General features: G+C 43.1%; 1 protein-coding gene across 1 annotated transcript in view; it reads left to right on the top strand.

Moving 5' to 3' along the window:
* Positions 1 to 25,378, top strand: part of UST (uronyl 2-sulfotransferase) — a 911,106-nt gene that overhangs the window by 344,201 nt on the left and 541,527 nt on the right. Inside the window, exon 2 of the mRNA XM_086927463.1 lies at positions 17,984 to 18,027. Coding sequence (XP_086783589.1) covers positions 17,984 to 18,027 — 44 coding nt within the window. The remainder of the gene's footprint in view (positions 1 to 17,983; positions 18,028 to 25,378) is intronic.

Here is a 25,378-nt window from a genome sequence, read left to right on the forward strand (position 1 = left end):
TGAAGGCAAAGAGATCTCTGCAAGGCTGACAGTGTCCACTAAATATGGCGAGCGGTAGTCCAACCAAGATGGTGAAGATAATTACGCCCACTATCCTGAGAGACAGTGGGCCACCCACCACTGTCTAAATGAAGCCTTTTCTGGTTAAATAAACCTCTGCTACTGCTCAGCAATTGAAAAGTCAGTGGGATGCTTAAAAAAACATAAGGGGAAGATGGTCAGAAGCATTAAATTGCTTGGGTTACAGCAACAGTTCAGAATATAACCACTGTAAACGAAATGGTCTGTACGTTGAAAAAAAAGAGAATTGGCTTTTGGCTTATTTTAAGGGCTGTATCTTGTCTCGTCCAACATACTGTGTGGGATCCAAAGGCTAACATATGCACATTGTCAACAAATTACCGTGAGCCAAGTAGAAAAACAATGACATTCTCAAGAATGGGAAATAACCACTTGATTTATTGCTAAAATGATAAGCAAAAACATCTATTGCACCTACTAGGGTGTGTTTATAGTCTGCATGTTGATTTTTAAGGAGGTGCTTCCTGGATATAGATGGATACAAGTATATCGCTAGCAAAGAGTGGCTAACAGATTGCTACCTTATAGTCAGCATTTAGTGGTTTATAGATAATAACTTTGTGGGCCTGATTTAGATCTTGGCAGACAGGTTATTCCATTACAACGGTGACAGATATCTTGTCTGCTGAAATATAAATCCCATTATGTCCTATGGAATTTATTATTTTTGAGGACAGTATAGCCGTCCCCGTTTTGACGGAGTAGGCTGTCCACCAGGCCCTGTGCTTTTTGCTGGCTCCCAGACATAAACACAACGCTGTTTCCATCACATCTATATTCTGTGTGGGAAGTTTAAAAGATGAAATAGAGCTAAAAGTTTAAATACCAATACAGTCATGAATGTAATAGCGCCCTATTACCAAGGCAGCGTTAAACCACATAACGTGGCTAAAAGCCAATTGAAGTGGATTAACAGTGCCTTGGTAATAGGGCCCCTTTGACGCTAAAATTAGCGTGAAAGGGGCGTGCAGTGGGTATTGCGGTGGGCATTCCACCGCAACACCCAGACGCTGCCACCTATTATCAAGAGAGGCGATAATAGGTGGCAGCACCGAACTTAAGACCAGAGGAATCCTGGTCTTAAAGTGGCGAAACGAGGAGAAATGCCTCATTTCTCCTTGTTTTTTGCTGTGTGCCGCCTTGTGCAGAACACATGGAAAAAGAAAAATGCCATGGTTTGTTTATGTACAGGAAGGTGTCACTTCCTGTACATAAACAAACCTTTTTTAAAAAATGCCATTCTGTAACTTACATGTGTGCTGCATGAAGCAGCACACATGTAAGTTACAAAATGGCATTTTAGGTTTGTTTATGTACTGGAAGGGACACCTTCCTGTACATAAGCAAACCTCCCAGCTTGCAGACACCTGTGCACTGTGTTGCAAAGGGGCCTGCGTTGGCGTCAAGTCATGAGACTTAGCGCCATTGCAGGGGAAAACGCCGGGCTGCACCATATCCTTGCTGATATGGTGCAGCCTGGCGCTTCCGAAGTGGCGATGAGAGGCGTTAAGCCAAGGAGGCTAATGCCTCTTACCGCCACTTCCTAGATAATATGCCCCAACTTATTTTCAGGAGTTATTTTGGTTATTTGACATCGGGTATCATCCTAGGGGCAGTGGCAGTGCGAACCAGGAAATGAAGATGACCCCCCTCTATGAACAGTACTTCGAGCCAGACCCACTGAAAGAGTTCTCTTTGCCTTTTCATCCTTCTATCCACCTTCCTTTCACACCAGCATTCATCCACGGTTCCTTCTTTCCACCCATCAACCTCTCATATTTTCCTCCATCCTTTTAACGTACAATATTTCCTTTCATCCACTCATGCTCCACGAATCCATCTCTTCACCAATCCGTTCTTTCGTTCCTCCTGGCTCCATCATTCAACCCTTTCCCTAACAGAAATATCCACACAACTATCCTTTCACCTTTCCATACACCAACACAACCAAAGCCATCCAACTATCCATCCATCGATTTACTCATCTGCTCATCCATCCATCCACTCACAATTCTTCCCTTCCATCTATTTAAAGATTCACATATTTGTCCATCATTTCGCCCATCCATCCTTTCATGCTTCGATTCTTTCTTCCATCTATCTATCTTACACCTTCCATCATCTACCCCTCGTTCCCCACATTTAACCATTCATCTATACTTTATCCGTTTTCCCCAAATATCCATCCATTCAACTTTTAATACTCTTTCTCCGACCCATCCTCTGCCACATATCTATCGAACCATTGACCCCTCCCAATCTTCACTAATACGCTGCCATCCATTGAGCATTTCACACTTGAATACATCATCCACTATCATCAATTCATCCTTTCACACGACCATCATTCCATCCTTTCACCCACTGATTATTCACCCTTCCCCATTCTTTCACCCTTTCTCCCTTATTGTTCAACCATCAGCTTTTACTCTCACTCTTTCACATCACATCATTAAACCCTTCTTTCCTTCCTTTATCCTTTCCTTCATTCCTTGCTTCTATGTTTCATTTTTTGCCTCACTCTTCCTTCTCCCTTTCTTTACCCTTTCTATCTACCCAGCTTTCTTTTACTCTCATTAATTTTCCTTTATTGTCTTCCTTCCCCCCACTCACTGTCTTTTTGCCTGTCTTTGTCCTATTTACGTCATTTTCATAGTTTCATTTTCTCGAGTTGAATGTTCTTGGCTCATTTCCCAGCCTTTGGCTCCTGGCCCACATCCCTCAGCTGTGTAATGGTATTTATGAGTGTCTGTCTGCAGACATACACACAGAGGAAGCACATGAAGAACTAATTTACCTTTAAGGTGACCCAGCTTATCTGTTCATTGAACGCGCGCTTTAGTTACTGGAGTTAGGAGATCAACAACAGCAATGATTCAGCTAATGCTCTATTTTACTATGTGAGCACCAAGTCTGATGGGCTACCATCAGCAGACTGTTATATAAATGTTAATATTGAATGAAGGGGAAGGTTAATGCCACATAGCTCACTAGTGTGTATAAATCACCAGACGCAGACACCTACACCCCTTCCTTACAAATGTCAATCCTATTCCCAACAGTGAGAAGTGAGTGAGAGAAGAACATTGCCAGATGAAGAAGACATAACCCTGCCAACACCTGTGAGGCACTTGAGCATGTTTGTGAGTGAGTGTGCTGAGGAGCTTGGATCTGATAATTCAGTGGAATGCTAATGAACAACATTCACTTAGTCAAGCAAGTAGCCAACCGTTAGCAAAGTAGTGGACAAATCATAAACAAACACGAAAATGAAGAACAAGGGAAGAGTTTCTATAGAATCTTTAAATGCACTTTTGAATTCAGAAGTGTCTGCCAATATGGAAGAGGTGTGTTGACAGTTCTGGTACTTATACAATTACATGTGGTTTTGTATACCTCCGAGGTATTCTAGGAGTGAATTTTGTCTTTATTGTCCACCATAGAGAACTTAGAAATGCCTTTTCACCTTCACCTCAATTCCTGGTCAATTAATATGGTGATCTTTGGAAAAACAAGTGTGTTGGTCAGTTTCTGATCTAAGTAGGAGGAGTAAAAACATATAATTGTTGCTGAGTGAATTCCATATTGCCTGGATGAGTTTGGCAATTGTGATGTTTTCTTAAGGGGTTGGATGCCTAATTCCATGGGTTATCACCACGCTAAATGTATTTGGCTGTACTTTGGATGATTGTTTTTGGTCAACTCTGTAGAATAAATGGCATAATATAAAACCTTATTAATTGGTGCACTGAGGAACACAACTCTTTCTCTTGATAGGGCCAAAGGTAACATTTGACTGACATTGCTGTATTCAAATAATAATAATAATAATAATAATAATAATAAAGCGTTTTATAAAGCGCATGGCTGCACAGCTGTGTATCCCCGCGCTAATTGCTGAAGAAAACTCCCTACGGCCCACTGGAACAGGGTACAGAAAAAGTTAATGGGGGAAAAGATGAGTTTTAAGTTTAGCTCTAAAAAGGGTTTCTGACGGTTCCATTCTCAGATGAACTGGGAGGGCATTCCAATGTTTTGCTCCAAGGAAACGAAAGGAGCGGCCACCCAGTTTTGCTCTATAGATCCGGGGAAGTTTGAATTGTGACATACCCGAGGATCTGAGGTTTCTGGTAGGACGATGGATAGTGAGAAGATTTCTTAAATAGGTAGGTCCTTTGTTGTGTGCAATTTTATGGGCATAGCAGAGACTCTTGAATTTAATTCTTTCTCTAACTGGGAGCCAATCTAATTTAGACAAGGCCGCTGTGGCGGATGTTCTTTTTGGTAAACCCAGTACCATGCGGGCGGCCGCATTTTGAATGCATTGAAGCTGGTGCAGTTGTTTTTGGTTCACACCTAATAGGAGAGCGTTTCCGTAATCTAGGTGGGGTGTTATCAGTGCATGCACTAAAGTTTTTCTTGCCTCAATGGGAATAAGATCGATAGTTTTTCGCAAGATTTTTAACGTGCCCATACATTTGCCTATTGTTTTATTGACTTGTGATTTTCCCGACAAATAATCACTATATGTGTCTGCAATCCAAGAGAAAGTTCTACACTCTTTGAATTTCATGAACATACATTGGCACTCTACATGTTTTAGTATGGTTGGAATTAGTTTAAAAAGACCTTTGTTTGAGGCCAGAAAAATTAATCCTGTGTCCTAAGGTATCCTGCCTCATCAGTCCATAACATTTTGGCCTGCTGTCCTTGATTGTTTGCATTAAACTTGGAAATGTGTTTGTCATTAACGTGGGTTTGATGGAAGAAACCAAGGCCTTAACATGGCCTATTGAAGACGTGATGTTGAGATTAAGCAGCAAGAGAGGTCTAGGTAAAACCCAGGAAAGTTGGATGTGGCAGTTCAGATGCAACAAATAAGAAAGTATGCAAACAGATTGTTTAGGTGCATTTATATGGCCTTCCAGTTGTGCCTGAATAAAACATTTTTGAAAAGGTAACAACAGTCAACAATGTTTTACTTTTTATGAGCTGAGATATGTTTTAATTTTTATTGGATGGATTCTGACACCTTGCTTATGTATAATAACTAGAATCAATTGATCCATTTATTTACCTTGCATCAATGATACATCAGAATATAAAAAATATAATTAAAAAGACAATCAGATTAAAGGTATATATTTGATTATTTTTCCAACAATTTAATACACATACACTACAGACAGTGTGGTCTGCTTTCATATTATGGCTCTTCCTCATAGATAGTATTATTAACGTGATGGAACCTTCTTCTTTCTCTGGCCTCTGTGTATCGAGGTATTTTTCCTGGAGAGACTTTACAGAGACTATTCTCAGTAGGTACTCTTGTCTTTGAATACAGGCTAATTAGATTTCTGAATAACAACTGACCTTTCAGAAGTTGTTCACTTTCTGATGAGACACTTGGGAATTCTCATTTTCAAAGCTGCAGAAGAGGAATCCCTAATTGTATTGACGGATATCTTGCATACACCCTACACTTACATACTTCAGATTTTTTTAAGCCTTTCTTTTTCGGTTTTAGAAAATACAATAGAGCAGTTAGTGGTGTGCAATCACACACTTGATGTATCAATGTCACCCCAGGGTCACGCACTTCACTCCAAGCTTAAGTCCGATTCCCACCGCCCCCTGAATCCGGGTCATTGGCCATGTCCCCATGTGCTAGTGCTGTCTATTGATTCAGAGTCAGCGTCTGGGCCTTGGGGTGTGTCCCATAGATCTCGACAGACCGAGAGGTCTTCGTCTACTTTTTCATCTGTCTACTAATATTCGTATGTGTCTCCTCTGCTAGTGACCACTCCTGTACGTCCCTATGCCAGTATTCGATCTCAGGTACTCGTGATGGCGACTCTACATCTGGTTATCACCAGTGACAATTGTCAACATTTGTGTGCCATTTTTTTAACCATGGGCCTCTTAAAATTGTCCAGTAAACAACTCTGAGGTGTTCTATTCTGAGGCGCGTGGTTCTGTTTCACACCACCACCACCTTTGTCACTAACGCTGCACTGTCTGCTCTGCCAGGCCAGGTGCAGGAAATCCGTTCCACTGACACCACAACGGGGGCAACTGTGCAGCCGATTTGAGGATTTGCAGTGAAGATCCTTGGGAGCTTACATACTTCTAATTAATTTAAAATTGATTTCTTATTGCATTTACATTTTGCACAGCACTTAACAGGTCTCTAGGCGCTGCATCTTATTTGTTTATTTATTTACAGTGGCAATATCATTTTGAACAGAAATGTTGTTCAAAATAACTATGTAGGTGTCAATAACCTACTAGGTATACTGGGTGAGTAACATAAGCCAAAGTGTGTGATTGGTGTAGTGTGGAAATTGATTTTCCTTTTGTCAGGATACAAAGGAATAATCTGGTACCTATTAGTGTTCCAGGTGCAAAACAACGAACCTGTTTCTATGTCCTCCTACCACCAAAGCTGATTTTCCCCAAGATTTTGCATATTAGCCTATCGTAAGCCCTGCGAGGTTAAAAAACAAAGGTTTTTTGTTAACATAATTGGAACTTATGTGCAAAAACACTGATCTGAGTATGAAGAGTCGCTGTTCCTTTTTCAAAAAATCAGGGTGAGCATGTATTTTTACCTGCACATATAAGATTTTCTCCTCTGAACAATCCCATCACTACTGCACATTCTACTTGGAGTAATTCAACATCCAGGGTTGCAAAAAGAAACAGAACTGGTTTGTCTAATAAAATAGTTGCTGAACAACCACACTGTTACTTCTATAGATGGACAAAGATGTTAGCTGGTTGTGTGATTATGTGAAAGGCTCACAGCTGGAATGTCGAAGGGGGTTCCAAGCTCTTTGAATTCCATGGGAAGGCAGTTGCTGGGTAAATAGAGGCTGAGGTGGATGTGCTGCTGTGTGCGCTCCCTGCACCGACACTCCATAAAGATCTGGGACCTGATTGACACCCTCTCGCCCGACGTCACCTTCTTCACGGAAACCTGGACCAACGCACCTCTGGCCCGACATTGCCACTGCCATCCCCGATGGCTACAAGTTCCAGAGAAAGGACCGCCCCCACCCGCCGAGGAGGAGGACTCACCATCGCACACAAGACCCCCCTCTGACTCTCCACATCCAGCACGAGTAACGCCCACTCCAAAACAGAACACCTCCACTTCCAGATCCAGACCAGTGCCAGGACCACGCTATGTGGAACCCTCATCTACAGACCGCCAGAACCTCACACCCAGTCTGCAACTACCAACGCCGAGCTCGACTCATCCCACGCCATCACCTCCATGGACTACGTCCTACTCGGGGACCTGAACATTCACCTCAACAACTGCAACAACCCCGACTCCACCACTCTCCTCGACAACCTCGACAACCTCGGACTGAAGCAGCTGGTCAACATGCCCATGCACCGAGCTGGACACACCCTCGACCCCATCTTCGCGGCAGGGACAAACATCCACTTCAGCCACACCACCCAACCCCTCTGGAAGGACTGCCACTGCATCCAACACCAAGGAACTGTTCAACGTCATACAGCAGTTTACAAAACCCCCCGCAAAGCCAAGGACATCACACCTTCCCAGGAACTCTGCGACAAGCTCAGCTCCTACTTCCATCTGAAGATCAAGGTCTTATACGACAACGTCAGCGAACAGACGCCGAACACCAACCCCCTACCCACCACCACCATTAGGCCAACCATCATGAACAGGGATCCCACCACCATCAAACACATCACTGGGACCATGAATAAAACCCACTCAGGAGCCGCAACGGATCTCTTCCCACCGCACATATTTCACAGGTCCACCACTGCCATTGCACCCGAACTAGGACAGACCAACAAAGCCTCCTTAATATCTGGTATCTGCCTAGATGACTGGAAGAGGGCGGAGGTGAAACCCCTCTTCAAAAAGCAAAGGCCGACCCAATGGACCTGAAAAACTATCGGCCCATCTCTCTCCTCCCCTTCGGGGTCAAAGTCACTGAGAGACTCGTAAACGCTCAGCTGACCACCTTCATCGCAGAGAACTCCATCCTAGATTCCTCTCAGTCTGGATACCGCAGCAACCACAGCACCAAGACTGCCCTCCTCGCCACCACTGTCGACATCGGCATGCAAGTCGACCAAGGAGACACACTGCAGCCCTCATCCTTCTAAACCTCTCTGCAGATTTTGACACCGTTTCACATCGCATGCTCACAGCCAGACTTCAGGACGCAGGGATACAAGGAGCCGGCCTCGACTGGATCCAATCCTTTCTCCCTGGCAGAACCTAGAGGATCAGACTCCCTCCCTTCCTCTCCGAACACACTGACATCAACTGCGGAGTACCCCAAGGATCATCGCTCAGCCCCAAGCTCTTCAACATCAACATGGCCCCTCTCGCCGTCATAGTCAGACAGCATGGGCTCAGCATTGTTTCCTACGCCGACGACACCCAGGTCATCCTCTCACTTATGAAGAATCCCAAAGACACCAGACTCTGCTTCCAGGAAAGAATGAAGAATATGGCGGCCTGGATGAAAGACAGCTGCTTGAAGCTCAACTCAGAGAAGACCGAAGTCCTCATCCCCGGACCCTGCACCTTCACCTGGGACAACACCTGGTGGCCGTCCTCACAAAATCTCGGCATCATCCTTGACTCCTTCCTCTCCAGGAACTTTCAGGTCAACGCTGTTGCGTCCGAGAAGGTCTGTCACCTACGCACTCATAACCAGCAGACCGGACTACGGCAATGCCCTATATGCCAGAATCAACAGAACCCTTCTACACAAAGTCCAAACCATCCAGAAAGCCACAGTCAGACTCGTCCTCAGAACACAGCATCACAAACACATTACCCAACACCTACGAGACCTCCACTGACTCCCCGTCGAGAAGAGGGTCACCTTCAAACTCCTCACCTACCCTACAAATCCCTCAACAACATCAGACCCAGATACCTCAACAAGAGAGTATCCTTCCATGTACCCATGAGTAACCTCTGCCCGCTAACCTCACCCTGGCAGAGGTCCCCAGCATCCGCAGATACAGAACAAGAGGGAGAGCCTTCTCACACATCGCAGTCAAGACCGGGAACAAGCGCCATGTGAACATCAGACGCTCCCCGACCCTGCACACGTTCAGGAAGGACCTCAAGACCTGGCTTTTCGACTGATCCGGAGCTGCTCCCCCTCCCAGCGCCTTGAGACCCTCATGGGTGAGTAGTGTGCTTTATAAAACCCTGACTGATTGATTGATTGATTGTGCTCCTCACGTCAATAACTTCTATGCACCTTCAACTAACTGTGAGTGTATGTATCTTAACATGGGCCTTTAAAACAAGAAGATTTTGCCACAAAGCCCTATCTATGGGATTATTAAGAAACAGGCTCATTAACTTCCACTTGAAAAAGTCCTGGAACCTCACAAGACCAATGTGGTAAGAGCTTCCTTCAACATGCGTGTTTTTTTAATTTAATGGGAGCAGCAGGTTGCCCCATAACTTGGACCTTTTTCAAAGACTACTCCGAGCTTCAAAAATAATTTACCTCATCCAACACGTCTTTCACAAAAAACTTTCCATGTTTTTCCCGTATTTCAAGAAACAAGTTTTTTTGTGAACAGTAATCATTTTTTGCCTAGTGTTTTTTTTTAATATGATGGTTGTTAAACCTTATCGGTCTGTTAAATTGTGGCCCTTTAGAACATAAAATGCTGGGGTATTTTAACACAATTACTAAGAACAATAGTCCAGGATGGGATATTTACTTGCTGCATTAAATATCTCCTATTTCTATTTCCCCGCCTCATAATGATGCAGAACATGCTGATTCAGTATTTATAGCACTAAAATCAGCTTTTTTTGGCTTTTTACTAGGCATTTTATCCCAAACCATTTTGCCAGGTTTAACTTGGTCAAACCTATTCCCGAAAACAACTGTGAGGGTGCAGGCATTTCTATTAAATTCAAAATTCCACTCCCTGCATACACTTCTGAGCTTAGGAGAAGTAATAAAAACAGAATTCGTCCCAATACTGAAAAGTAAGGGGTTGTCTCCCTATACATTGGCCAATTTTTCATCAGTGGAAACTTTGCAAGTTTAGATTACATTCACTTCTATTAAGTTTTTTACTTTAATAGGTGGCTTGACAGAGCAGCTGTTGCTAGACCTCATGCGAGGAATAGAAAAAGAGCTTCCAGAAGCATCTCTGTGGGGCTTTAGCCCCACTGAGATGTTGCTGTCCTTGAGTACAGTATTTCATTGGGTGAGAGTTGTGTGCATCCTTTGAAAAGTGCTTGTACTCTGCTCACTCATTGGCTGGTGGGTGGTTTCCTACACCTGACGTGGATGACGTGTTCCAGTATAATGATGCTGGAGCGGCATGTGAGGAAGAAATTTTCCATCATGGTGCACTGGTAGAGACTGCACTACAGTTGATTTCTCCTATTAGATAAACCACCATGGAGATCGCATGTCCATATGTGCATGCATTTTAAGGTGGCCACCAGCTGCCAAATACACTTGCGTTCTCAGTAATTGCTGTACTTGCAAAGTGCCTGACAACAAGTCGCATGGCTGGACATATTCTGGGAGCAGGAGGTCATCCAGCTGACCCTTGGAGTCACTTCAGCCTGGGATGAAGCGTGCAGGTCCAGTCTTTCTTCTCAGCAAGCTGGGCATGCTTCAAGTATCAGGGCAGCATGACATTATTCTTCTGTAGTATCCAGAGGTGCAGGTGTATATTGAAGATTGGGTCTGAGGTGCCTCTTTTTATACATGGTACCCACTTTCAAGTGAGAGTAGCACTGGAGCTCTCCCCCTATAGAGGTGTCTGGAATTTCTTGCCTCACTGCTCTGTTGCCAGTCTTTCTGGATGTACAATAGGCTAGTGTGTGAGATAAGCCAGAGCGCTTGAAGTGTAAGTGTGGTAGTTGACTTCTACGTCCCCCATCCTGCCAGCACCCACACCCTTTAATATGACACTGTTCGGGAGAAATACTCAACGGCCACCTGTCAACTACACCTAGTCATGTGACCAATGGACAGGCTGCTGGCACCAAATAGTTAGAAAAAAGAAAATGCCAACTTTCTAAAAGTGGAATTTTCAGAATTTTGGTTAAAATCTGACTTTACCATTAAAGAGGGTTTTAAAGGACAATTCTTCAGACACCAAACATGATATTACTTCTACTCCATAACAAAAGATAGCACTTATTAATGTAATAAGGTAACCCAATGTTATCCTATGGGAGAGGTCGGCCTTCCTATAATGAAAAATGGATTTGCAAGTTTTTCACTCGCAGGACATGTAAACTTATAATTACATGTCCTGCTTTTCAAATACATTCCTCCCTGCCCTATGGGCTGATTAGGGCCTACCATAAGTGTGACCTATATTTATTAAAAATTAAGGTTTAGGCCTGGCAAAAGATTTATTGTGCCACGTCTAAATGCCAGTTTAAAAGTGCACACAAAAGACTGCAATGGAGACTTGAGACTTGTTTGCAAAGGTGTCTTAAATGGATGACATAATAAGTGCTGCAGCCTTATTGTAGCATTTAATTTATAGGCCCTGTATACATGTAGTCCCACTTTACTAGGGACTTACAAGTAAATTAAATGTTCCAATTGGGTGGAAGCTGATTTTGGCATGTTTAAAGGAGAAAGAGCAAACAGTTTAGCACTGATTGGCAGTAGTAAAGTTTGCAGAGACCTAAATCCGGAAACCAAAAGTTTGGGGGTGACCCTGCAGAGAGGGCCAAGTCCATCACCTCTGTGATGTGTTAACTTTGTCCTGGCCATGACTGGTGTGTTAGTACAGGGTGAGTGGTGTGTGAGTGTTCAGGCTGAGCAGTCAGCGTGAGTGGTGTGTTAGTAGTGTGTAAATTCCTATGAATTCAAGGTGAGGGGTATCTGATGAGCGTGGGTGCGAGGCGTCTAAGTGCAGGGTGAAGGTAGTCTGAATGCCAGATTATTGGTGAGCTGTGCATGAGTGCTAGGTTAGTTTTTTTGAGCACCAGATGATCAGTACATGGTGAGTATGTCAAGTGAAGAGTGCATGCATGTGCTGGGAGATCAGTGTCTGAGTGCATGGTGAAAGGCATCTTTGTAAAGGTGAGCAGCATGTGATTGCAAGATGAGCAGGCAGCATGCATGCAGAGTGAGAGGTATATGAACAGTATGAGTACAGGATGAGTGTTGTGAGTGCAGGGTGAGAGATGTGTGGTTGCAGGATGAGAGGTGATTGAGTGCAGGGTGAGAGCTGGGTGAGTTCAGGGTAAGCATTGTATGAGTAGAGGGTGTTTGATGTGTGCAAGTGCAATTTGAGTGGTGCGAGTGTGGAGGGTGATCACTGTGCGAGCAAGGTAAGCAAGGTGAGCGGTTTTGGAGTGAAGGGAGGTGTGTGGGTGTGCATGGTGAAAAGTGGGTGAGTGAAGAGTGATGTTTTTAATCAGAGAAAGGCAGGTGAGCAGTGTATGAATGCAAGGTCAGTGATGTCCGGAAACAAGGTGAGCAGTGTCTGGTTGAAAAGTGGAGAGGTGGGTGGATGCGGATGAGAAATGGGAGACTTTCAGGTGAGTAGTGGGTGAGTGTGTGGTTTAGCAGTGTAGGGTAAGTGCTGTGTAACTGCATGGTAAGGGTGAATTGTGGGAGAGAGTAGTATAAATGTAGAGTGTGCAGTTTGTGGGTGCTTGGTAAGAGGTGGGCGAGTGCATGCAGAGTGGTGCACCTGCCTGATTTCACGATAAGGAGTGTGTCTGTATACATGCAGGTTGAGAGGTTTCTCAATGTAAATGCAGATAAATTGGCATGCTCTATGGAGTGCAGGGTGCACCACATTGAAGCCAGAACTATTGACATTGGCAATACTTGTTTGAGGTAAATCACCTCCCCTCTACTGCCTAAATGTCTTTCCTTTGTTTTCTTGACGCTGGGCTCAGCATTGTCTGATTCTGGGCAAATCACTTAATCTCACCTGTGCCCAAAAAATATTTTGTGTGCGAAATGTATATGTGTAATCCCCACTATAAGACTGTGCCTCTCCCCCAATAAGTGTCATCACTACGTTGCTTCCTTGCAAGGTTTGCTCTATATAAGAACCTATAAATACATACATACAAAATGCAACCCGTGGGAAATAATTTGCAAGTATTCATGCGCAGCTAACATCTGCAGAGCTGTAATACAAGTGAGAATATTTTACTGATAAGGTGACCTAAAAATATACCTACAAGTTTCAAAGTCATTTTTTATTTCTGTAAAATACTGGGGCATATTATCAAGGGGGTTTATCTCCGCTTTTTTGGCTTTAAAAGCCAAGAAAGCGGAGATTAAATTAACTCCCTATTACCTATCTGTCGCTAACACCAGTTAGCGACAGCTAGTAGGAGATAGCGACCATCTTGGGCCCCACTTTGCATGTCAGTGATATTTATCAATAATGACATGCAAAGTGGGCGTGCCAAGATGTTAGCGACTGAAAACAGTGGCTAACATCGCTATCTCCTATTACCAACTTTTGGAGATATTCGCACTAAGCGTGAATATCTCCAAAAGCTAACACCTGCCCTGAGCAGTTCTTAGCCATGTTATCCAATGGGAGGTGGATAACATGGCTAAGAGCATTAGCTCGGTAATGCATGAATATTTCATTCATTTGCGGCGATTTTTATCGCATTTGCGATAAACCTTGGTAATACCAAGGTTTATTTGCGGTAAAAATCGCCGCAGCTCAGCGGTAAATTTTTGTCTCTAACCAAGCAATAGCGATAATTATCGCTATTGCTTGGTAATATGCCCCACTGTTCTGAAACAAAACAGAAGCGCGCATTTACAAGTCAGATGGTGATACTGTTTTAACCTCTGGAGTCTTTTAAACTATTTAGCACTATCTTTGTCATTTGTTCTTTTTTAACAAATTCTTTGTTTTAAAATTCTGTGCTGTGGCTTTCCTACCTGCACTTGCACTTTAGCTTGTCAGCTGTTTTCCCAACGCACTCCGGTCCACCACGGGGTTTCCCCGTTTGTTGTGGAGGGTGCCGGCATTCAGGAATCCCGGGCTCCTGTTCGCTGGGGGCTGGTAGGGGCGGAGCAGGGCTGCCTACATAAGTCACATGTTTTAATTGTCGCGCAGGGGACGTGCCGCCGGCGCGCAAAGGCAAGCCCGTCTGCGACCGTCAGTAGCTGACCGGGGCAAGGGGCCAGCCATTATGCCCGTTTTACCACTTGCTCAGCAGCATAACTGAGGCAATTGCAGGGAACTTGAACCGTAGACCCTGGCTACTCTTAATGAGGTAGGGATCCTGACAAATGGGGATACAATCTTAGGAGTCATTCATGCTGGGAAAACCTATACTAACAACAAGGCCCCATCAGTTACTATTATTCCTGAGGCGAAGGATATCACAATTTGGTATCTGAACACTCGTTCAATGGTAAAATATCAGCTCAAAATATTTCAGCTTATCAACTCTGATAAACCTGATATCCTCCTACTCTAAGAAACGTGGCTTCCTGATGAATCTGCCCCGACATTTTGGCAGCAGTACCTGATAATTACTACATTCTTCAGTCCAATAGGTCCTCGGGTAAAGTCGGAGGAGGGGTTGCAGCTATTATTCACCTGAAACTTCAGTTCACTGTACTGGGGATCATAAGCATTCCTTCAGTTGACAGTCTAATACTCAAATTCGAATCATCCCAGTCTTCTTTTATTTGCTCTTTATTCTGTAGATCTCCTTATCATATGCCAACATTCCCTCAATTGTTTGGTGAAATGATTTCACACTTAGCTATAAACCATGCCAGACTTCTCATAATTGGAAATTTCAATTATTGGCCCAACGATGTATGGGAAAGTACTGATTCTTTAGAATTCACTGATCTCCTTTCTGGAATGAATTGCATCCAACATATGAAGGCAGCTACCCATATAAAGGGGCATACTCTACATCAAGTTTGGTCCTCTAATTTGGAAATTTCTAAGCCTACAATTTCCCCTTGTACCTGGTCGGACCACTGTCTTATTCCATTTACGATATCTAGTATTTCCCCTTTGAAAAATTTACAGAAAATAAATAATTTGGCCAGAAATTGGAACAGTGTCAACATCAATGATTTCTGTTCACTATTAACTGCCACTGCCCCTACGGCACAGGAGTCTCCTGACATTCAGGCTAAAAATATCGAGACGTGGCTTGAATCTGCCAGCAATCATCTTGACCCCCTCAAGAAAATCAGAATTATGCGACCACATGATGCCCAACGTTGGTTTTCCAATGATTTGAAACAAAAAAAAATGGCATTAAGGCAATCTGAATGCCGGTGGAGACAGAACTATTCCCCGGACAAAAAAGCTCTCTATGTAATTAATACAGCTTCAAGAATATAAAAAAGCCATTCTTTAGACCAAAGCAGAATACTTCTCCTTAAAAATCATAAACTCAGCTAATGAGTCCAAAGATATCTTCTCTATAGTGGACGAACTCACCAATCTGAACAGAGTCACTACGAAACCTGATCCATCACAAGCCTTATATGATTCCCTCAATTCTTATTTTACAGAGAGAATCACTACTATCCAGGCTAGCATCTGTCATCCCATGTCTACACTGCCATCTCCAGATTTATATAAAAATCAATTTTTTCTATACCAAATCCCCCAATCTCAAAGGAATTGTTTTTCACTCTACTTAAAAGAGTCAGCTCTGGTTCTCCCACTGATTGTTGCCCGTCTCATATTCGACATGAAGCTTTTCTTACTTCTCTGATCCTCCCCTTTTATTTCTCAACAATTCCCTCAAATTGGGTATCGTCCCCAGTACCTTCAAAATTGCTGCAATTGTTCCCTCCTTGAAGAAACCCAATTTGGATCCACTGGTCCTCAGCAATTATTACCCCATTTCTCTGTTGCCTTACTTAGGTAAAATTTTAGAAGCCCACGTAACAGACTGCCTTTGTTCCTTTATCGAACAATTTCACATTCTTGACTCTCGCCAGGCAGGATTTAGACCTGCCCATTCAATCGAGTCAGTCATTCTGGCAGTCATGGAAGAGCTTAGAGGGGGAGCTGACAAGGGCCTTACCCAGGCTCTGGTACTCCTGGATTTATCGGCCGCGTTTGACACAGTCGATCATGGTCTCCTGATCGGCCTTGTTAGCAACGCCGGGGTCCAGGACCTCTTCCTACCTCAGCGACAGATTCCAAGCAGTCCGCCTCGCTAGTTTCTCTTCTCACAAAAAGAAATTAGCTTGTGGAGTTCCCCGAGGGTCTTCCCTTTCATCCCTTCTGTTTAACTTGTACCTCTTACCTTATGTGGAAAGTTGGTCGAAACTTTCAACAACGCTGACGACCTACAGCTAGTGTTTGACATCAATTCTTCTGCTTCCTCAGTGTTTAATTTTCAATCTACCATGAGTTTTATCAGTGATTGGATGAATGATTATCACTTGAAATTAAACCCTGATAAAACTGAGCTTATTCTCCCAGGTGGAATTGCTAATCCCTGGAATTCTAACTTTTGGCCATCCACTCCCAGGAAGCTCTGTTAAGAGCTTGGGGGTCCTGATTAGTTGTGACTTATCCGTGAAGGCCCAGATCAGCTCAGTAGTCTCTGCTTGTTTTTGCCATCTACGAAGAATCCGTAAAATCAGTAGATTTTTGACCACTGAGGCCTTGACTCTGGTCGTCTTAGCATTAGTATTTTCACGCATTGACTATGCCAACTCATTATGCCGGTATTCCGGGATACCAACTGCATCGTTTACAGTTGGTGCAAAGTCATTCAGCAAGTCTGATCGCCTGCCACCCTATACAACATCATGTCAAACCCCTGATGAAGAGTCTACACTGGCCTCCGGTGGCCAAACGCTGTGCCTTCAAGCTGAGATGTACCATTTTTAAAGCCTTAGTCGGGAATGGCCCAGAATTTATTTCCTCGAGGATCCAGCACTACATTCCTTCTCGGAATCTACGCTGATTACGCCCTCATTTAAACGCAAAAAACATGAGGTGCTCAGATTTGCGGTTTTGGCTCTGCAATGTTGGAACTCGCTCCCAGTGGAAGTTAGGTTGACAACCCCCTATGTGCAGTTCAGGAAATTGCTAATGACTTTTTTATTGTCTCAGTCATATCAGTTAGCCAACTGTGTTGTTAATGCCCCTTTCTCTTTTGCTCTCAGTGCCATGAAACCGCTTGGTGTACGTGAGCTTTATAAGCACTTTTAACATAACATAACATAACAGTGCATTTTTATTAATATCTGTATAATGTTTCAATTAATCAATTTGCTCGTACAACTTCATATCAAGACATGCTCTTTTATGTTATTCATACAGACCCTCATTAGCAGTGGACCGTTATTAGCTTTAAAAATTATGGCTCTTCATAAAATACAATACCGAAGTGTTCATAATTTATCGGGTATGATCATTATCAGCTATTACAAATTTTTGGGAAATAAGATGTGGATTTTGGTGCTTACCACACCACAATTGATATGTTTTAGGAAATTACCAGAAAACGTTTCCCTGGTAAATTTCGGTAAGTATGACCTGTCGAAATTTACTTAGAGAAATTTGAAGAGTTGTGGTGTCAGCTGCAAATCACATAATCCTGGTATGGGCGGTAACTGGATTTAAATTCCTTAGGACAGTCCCAAGCAGTATGGCACCATTTTAAGTATCAATATCAGTGAATCTGTGCTGAAGGATATGATGCAGAATGAACCTTACTAGAGATTCCCCTTTTCTGTTTCACAAAAATCTCCTTTGCGAATAAGAATGCATTAAAAGAGCCTATAACTCATTGTGTTTGCTGGATTGCAAGTATGCAGTCCTAGATCTCTTTAACAGAAAAATTGGGAGGGGTGTTTCAAACACAATATATTTATTATTGCATTTTATCTTTTCTTTACAGGGAATTCTACTTTTTTGGATGACCACGGTCCCTTTTCACCTAAGGTAGGATGCATATTTCATAAGCTTATTGCTAATGTTGTTAGAGAAATGGGCCCTTTTTTGTTTTCTATGCCTCAGTTTGATCTGTTTTGCAGGAATTCAATATATTTCCATGCTGTTCATTCTTCAGAACTGCTATACAATATGTGTTCCTGCTCTCTACGGGCCTGATTCAAAAAGTCTGAGAACAGTTTCCAACATTTTGATAATTCCATGGTGGGAACTTGCATACCAAAATCTTTGTGAATAAGCATAAACCAAAGTATGTGAGTTTTCACTTGGTTTTGCTGGGCTACTGTCCCTCCCATCGCACACCCTTTCCGGCACCCAACCCTAATCTTATTAAAGTGCCTACATTAAACCTTTGTAGGTGCACTCGATGCATCAAAGATAATGTGGATCAGGGTATTGAATCTGGAATCGCAAATGGCTTTTTTTGACATTTAAATTATGTTTATAAGCTAAAAATGGTTTCTGAATTGGACTGTTGGAGAAGTTTCGCGTTTCCCTCAGACTGTTGCACCAGTTATTAAAATAATTTTGCATATGTTTTTTAACTTTTTAAAATAAAAGATGCTATTGTGTTTTTAACACAAACCGTACTACAATTACAGACGTATCCCACCCTTGTCCCATTTACATCTGTGGCAATTGAAATACAAACAACATTTAAGTACATGGTGTAATCTTGTAAGCCTATGTGATAGGTATAGTTGAATATGATGCTAGGACGTATATGTGCTTAATTAGATCAAGCATTTGTTGGGTGTTAGTGGGCAGTCCTCTAACCAGTAACGGTCCAAGCAAGTAGGAGCGGTGATGCCGGGTTGGGTGGAATTCCACGGATGACCATGTGGGAAAATTAAATAAATAATTAATTTTCCCTCGTTGTCATTTGTCGAAATCCCCCCACCCGACCCCACCGCTCTTTCCTGCATGGGCCACGGCTGCCTCTTATGCAGGGTCGGCACCCCTTGTTCTGGTCGTATATGTGCTCAATTAGATCCGGCATGTGTTGGGTGTTAGTGTGAGGGGGCAGGCCTCTTACCAGGAGCGTCCCAAACAAGTAAGAGCGGTGGGCCGGGTTGGGGGTGGCGAGTTCGACAGACGAACACTAGGAAAAATTAAATTCATAATTAATTTTCCCTCTTCGTCTGTCGAAATCCCTCCCCACCCGGCCCCACCGCTCTTACCTGCATGGGCCACGGCTTACTCTTACGCAGGGTTGGCACCCCGTGTTCAGCCGGTGTATGCAAAGTGGGAGCACTTATTTGTCTAAAGACTAAGGGTATCCACCATACCCCACATAACTAGTTATGTTTTTCAGGATAATATTTCAAAGTTTACTTGATTTTACCATTCAATCTACCTTATCTTTCATACAGGATTAATATTACCTCTAAAGGTAATGACCCATGAGCGCAGTGTTAATATTAATTGCACCTCACACCTAGATGAAAACAAGAAATGAGGATCAAACAAATCCAATCAATTTCCGACTCACCTGGTAAAATAATTAGAAAAACAACAGAGGCCCTCATTATCAGGCCTCAAATGAGTCGGATTGGTACATGCACACATATCACCGCTGCTGATTCTAAGTGGCTTGTTGTTCTGCATAAGGGAACACCTGGGCCATTTTACCATGGGTAAAAATTCAAATGGCAAAACAACTCAACATGTCCTCTGGCAGCTGGAAAATGTCAGTGATCAATGTCACAGATTCAGAAAACACATGTGGTAAAAGATCCAGTAATTCAAGATCCCGCATGCAATTCTATGTTCTGGTAACCCTCGTCTCATAATGTCCAGATTCAGTAGAGGAGATACCTGCTGGAATTGTTCATTTTGGTTTCACTATCCCCATCTTGATTTTCACCCTCCTTGTAAGGAGTCCCATAATGGTTACACTGCTCTATTCTGAACTGAGTGGATCAATGACATGATTACACGCATAAAAAGGTCAGTTTGTGGCCGGGAATTAAGGGCCTGATTTATATCTTGTCAGAGAGGATACTTTGTCGCAACGTGACAAAGTTCCTTCCCTGTTATAATAATAATAATAATAATAATAATATCTTTATTCAGCGTTAGTCGCAGCCATAAAAGAGGGTTTTCAAAATGGAACCTGGAAATGAACACGCTTGTGCATGTTTTTTTACTTTTGCGGCCTGCTATTGGCCTTTGCCTGCATGTTTGGTTTAAAGAGAGCACACAATAGGTCATAGGCGGGAGCATTGCTCCGCCCCTGGCCTATTGGTCTCTAGTTCGCGCATTTCTGGTATATGGTTTCAGACACGGGCGCGATAATTGAAAGCATATGGCGCCCACCACTTGCGGCTTTGTTTTTCACAAAAGCGATCGCTTTCCGTTTCGCGATCGCCTTCTCCTCCCTCCCCACTCCTCTTTGGTCCCCTCCCCTCTGCCCCATCCTCTCTGCAGCTGGGCCGATTGCTGTGTTTATATAGCTTGCAGTATCCATCCAGGAATGTCTAGGCGCTTCACCAAGTTTGCAGAAAGACTAATAGCGGCAGCAGATATGGTACATACGGTAGCGCAACCATCCGAGGACAGTGAAAGACTGGGTCTAGCACGCAGGATTCCTATCCATAGTTTAGAGGTTACTCGCAGATCGCTGCTGCCTGAGCATTATCCCACTGAGCTATCTCAGGGGCAGGTTAAGGTAAAGTTAGGGGGCAGTTTATGTGGGTTATAGACGAGTTTCAGATGTTCCTGAACACATCTACTGCGCACTCCCGAGGTGTGACGTTGCCTGAGACACCCCAGTCCTGGCTCAGTGCTCTGGGGGTCCCCAGAACACGCGTGCCCCACTCTTCCCAGGCATGCTGCAGTCTGAGGCAGCTAGAGCTTGTCTAGTGCTTAGGTGTCTCCAGGACATATATACCTCAGAGTGCAGCCTTCTGAGAAAGCAGAGAGCTGGCCTAGTGCTTAGGGGGTCTCCAGTACACATGTGCCCCACTCTTTCGAAGGGTGATGCGGCAGCCCAGAGCTGGTCCGGTGCGCTACAGGGCCCCATAGCACATGTACCCCACTCTTCTGAGGGGTGCTGGTGAGTGAGAAAGCCCAGCCCCGGTACTTAGGGGGTCTCCAGTACACATGTGCCCCACTCTTATTTATTTTATTTATTTTAAAAGTTTTATATAGCGCGGACAAGATCCTTGCAGATATCAGAGCGCTTTACAGAGCATAAAATAACACCAGGAGGGCGAATAACAGGCCATAAGGTACATCACAGTTGTAGGTATAGGTGGGGTGGGGTATGTACATGGGGGAGCATAGTAAACAGGTACATCAATAATGCAAGTAGTAAAAATAGTTGTAAGCATAGACAGTCTGGTAATTCAATAATGAAAATAATACGAATAATCGAGGGATCATAGATAATACAGATCAATGCAGAGACTTTTAAAATTCACGTTAATAGATCAAGTGTGTTTAGCCATGAGGATGGCTTTTACTTCTTTCCTAAAGAGTGTGATGGAGGGGATGAGTCTAGTTTCAGGAGGGAGTGAGTTCCAGATCCTGGGTGCCATTCCTGAGAAGGAGTGTTTATAGGTTTTTTCCTTCCGGAATCTTCGAGGTTTTAGCAGAAGATTATTTGTGCCTCTAGTGTTTCTAGAGCCGCCAGAGATTGTCAGCTTTTGGGTGAGGTAACCGGGTGAGCTCAGGTGAACAGCCTTGTGTGTCATGCAAGCGATTTTCAGATGTATTCTGGCTTCCAAAGGCAGCCAGTTCAGGGCTTTCAAGTCAGGGGAGATATGCAAGTGTTTTTTTGACCCAGTGATGAGTCTCGCTGCAGCGTTTAGAGAAGCTCTTAGGGGTGCCGTAGTAGTTAGAGGGAGACCGCAGAGGGCAGTGCTGCCGTATTCCATTCGAGGGATGACTAGTGCTTGTACTGCAGTTTGGAAGTCTTTGGCTGGGAGGAAGGGTTTGAGTTTCCTCAGTGTATTGATTTGATAGTTCGCACCCTTCGTTGCCTTGCTGATGTGTTGCTGCATGTCGAGATTGGTGTCGAGTGTTATGCCCAGAGATTTTGCTGAGTCCACGATGGTTGGTTGGACATTGAGTGCAGTTAGGTGTTTAAGCCAAGTTTGAGTGGTAGAGATCTTCGCGGGAGGTGCGATCAGAAGGAACTCTGTTTTCATAGCATTGAGTTTGAGATGATTATCGGCAAGCCAGGATTGGGTGCTTCTGATCGTTGAGTTCAGGAGAACAATGTCTTTGGGGGATTGCAATTTGAGATATAGTTGGGTGTCATTGGCGTACATGTGAAAGAATACATTGGATGTTTGTAACAAGGTGGTGAGAGGTTCCATAACTAGGTTGAACAAAGTTGGGGATAAGGAGGATCCTTGGGGGACGCCTAACGACACAGGTATTGGCGAGGACAAAAGGTTGTTGCACTTGAATTTCTGCGACCTGTTGTGTAGAAAGGAAGCGAACCACTTGAGAACATTTCCAGATATACCCATTCTTGTGTTTAATATTTCGAGTAGATTCTCATGTTTAACGGTGTCGAATGCTGAGGAGAGATCAAGAAGGATGAGGAGGCAGGTATCATTTTGGTCAAGGATTTGAAGGGCGTCGTCAATTATGTGAGTCATAGCGGTTTCTGTACTGTGTCCTGCTCGGAAGCCTGATTGGTGGGAGTTGAGGAGATCAAACTGATCAATGTGTTTGGTCAGTTGTAGTTGTGTGCATTTTTCCAGGAGTTTGGCGAGAGTGGGAGTATTGGTAATGGGACGGTAATTGTTTAGATCAGATGGGTCGGCTGTAGGTTTCTTTAGTAATGGTGTCACTTGTCCGACTTTGAGGGCGTCAGGGATGGTTCTTTGTTGGAGTGAGCTGTTGATAATTTTAGTCCAGAGTGGGAGGAGCAGTGGGGTGAAGTCTTTGACAGCGTTAGCAGGGAGGGGGTCCGTGAGGTGATTGGATGGTTTTAAGGTGCTGAGCAGTTTGCCAATTTCCTCTTCAGAGTAGGTGTCAAAGGATGACCATGTAGCATTGTTTTTTGGTTCAGTGGATGCAGTGCAGTGGGGTTTGGGGTAAAGGCTTGCGTCAATGAGGAGATCGCTCTTAATGTTGTCAGTTTTTTGGGTAAAGAAAGCAGCGAAGTCTTCACAGGAGGGTGCTTTGCGCACAGTGATGGGTGGTTGGGGTTGTTCCCTAGATTGTGTTCTGATTAGCTCTAAAAGTTTTCTCAGGCGGTTTTTTGCTTGGTCGAGCTGAAGGCTGAAGAAGGCTGATTTTGAGCGCTTTATTTTCCTGAAGTAGGCGTTTCTCTTTTCCTTCAGAGTTTTTAGGTGCAGTGTAGAGGGGGCCATTCTCCAAGTGCGCTCTGCCAACCGCATGGTTCGTCTCTCCTCATTAAGACTCCCGTCATACCATGGATTGGAGATTTTGGCGGAGACTCTTTTTAGCTGCCTGGGTGCAGCCTCATCAATTATTGAGGTCATGGCGTTGAGATAGTGGTCGGTCAAGGATTGGACGTCCGTGGCGCCAGTCGGAGGGAGTAGGAGGTCATGACTGTTCGGGGGTAGGGAGTTTGGGTTGAGTTTTTTCAGGTCTCTTTTCCAGACTTTAGCCTTGGAGGATTGAACCTTGCTGAATTTGACTTTCTCCTTAATGAAGATTGTAACGATATAATAATCTGACCAGTCACAGGGTTGAATAGACTCAAGTTGGATAGCGTCCTCTTTGGAGATGATAAGGTCGAGGATAGAGCCTTTCTCGTGGGTCGGGCTGTTGTATAATTGTGTGAGGTCAAGGGCATTGAGGAAGGTTTTAAAACTGTTTACCACCCCATCATTGAGATCATTCCAGTGGAGGTTGAAGTCGCCAAGGTAAATTTGAGTGACCTGTCGTCCGGAGTTGGTAGAGATCAGATCTATGATTTGTTGGGCGAAGGTGAGGTTGTCCCTGGGTGGGTGGTAGATGCTGTGAAGAGAGCATATCAGTTTGCCCTCACTGATAATATCGAGGCAGATGTATTCATAGGAGGTTGGGGAGGGTAGGGAAGGTGCGGTGACTTTCAGAACGGAAAGATTATTCCTGTATATGCGTGCAATTCCACCACCTGTCTTGCCAGATCTGTCGAGTCTAATGATGTGGTAATTGGGGGGAACCAAAATGTCCATTATAGGTGTAGAAGATTCGAACCTTCCAAGGGTATGCTGGCCCGTTGCGCTGCGTGTGTCCCTAAGCAGCCCCCATTGTGCACTGCTTGAAACACGCGTCCTTCAGTGGAAACACATGTGTTGTTGGAACAATTGGAGGTGCCTGCTCAGGTTTCCTGCCTGTACTCCTGGCTCTGCCTGCCTCACACCCTGTTCCTGAGTTCCCCCGTGGAAGGAGTCCGTTTATAAGAAATGTGTGGATTTAATGCACCAGTGAGGCTTTAATCCGGTACACAGACAAAATATCGATTTTTAAATATCGATATACAATAATATCGAAGTTTAAATATCGATGGGACAAAATATCGAAGGTAAGTAATATCGACAGTCTTAATATCAAAATTAGTATGATATCAGTAATATCGAAGTTTTAAATATCAATGTCAATAATATCGAAATAAATAACTTCGATGTTACTAATATCAATTTTTAAATACATTTAGTGTATATTATATTGTATTTATTATGTTTTATTATTTATTTTTAATGTAATTTAATTAAATATTGTCTTTTACTACTGTAGCGGGTTGTGGGTTTATAGGGAAGTAGGGTGGGAAGTAATTTAATTATGTTACATTAATTATTAATTAGTAGGAATTATTAATTAATTAATTGAGAAATAATTTTTAATTAATTTAAATTAATTGATTAATTGATAAATATGTTCTGTAGCGGGTTATGGGTTTATAGGGGAATAGGGTGGGAAGTAATTTAATAATAATTAATTAATTAATATATGTTTGTACATATTTTAATTAATAATTAATTGGTAATTAATTTATATTAATTAGTTAATTAATGAATATAATTTTGTACATATTTTTAATTATTAATTAGTTGGTAATTAATTAATATTAATTATTTAATTACATTAATTATAGTAATTTTTTATATATATAATTTTTTGTTATTCTTAATTATTTAATTTGGAAAAATAATATTAATTATTAAATTAAATTAATTACAGCTAATGTGCTCATATATTTACTTTATTGTTATTGTTAATTAATAATTACTTGGTAATTAAATAATATTAATTAATTTTGGGTAAAGGAGTATTTTTAGGGTTCAGGGTCAGTTTTCAGTTTTTGGGTAAAGGGGTATTTTTAGGGTTCAGGGTCAGTTTTCAGTTTTTAGGTAAAGGGGTATTTTTAGGG

Source organism: Lissotriton vulgaris, chromosome 6 (assembly GCF_964263255.1).
Source record: "Lissotriton vulgaris chromosome 6, aLisVul1.2, whole genome shotgun sequence".
NCBI lineage: Eukaryota > Metazoa > Chordata > Amphibia > Caudata > Salamandridae > Lissotriton > Lissotriton vulgaris.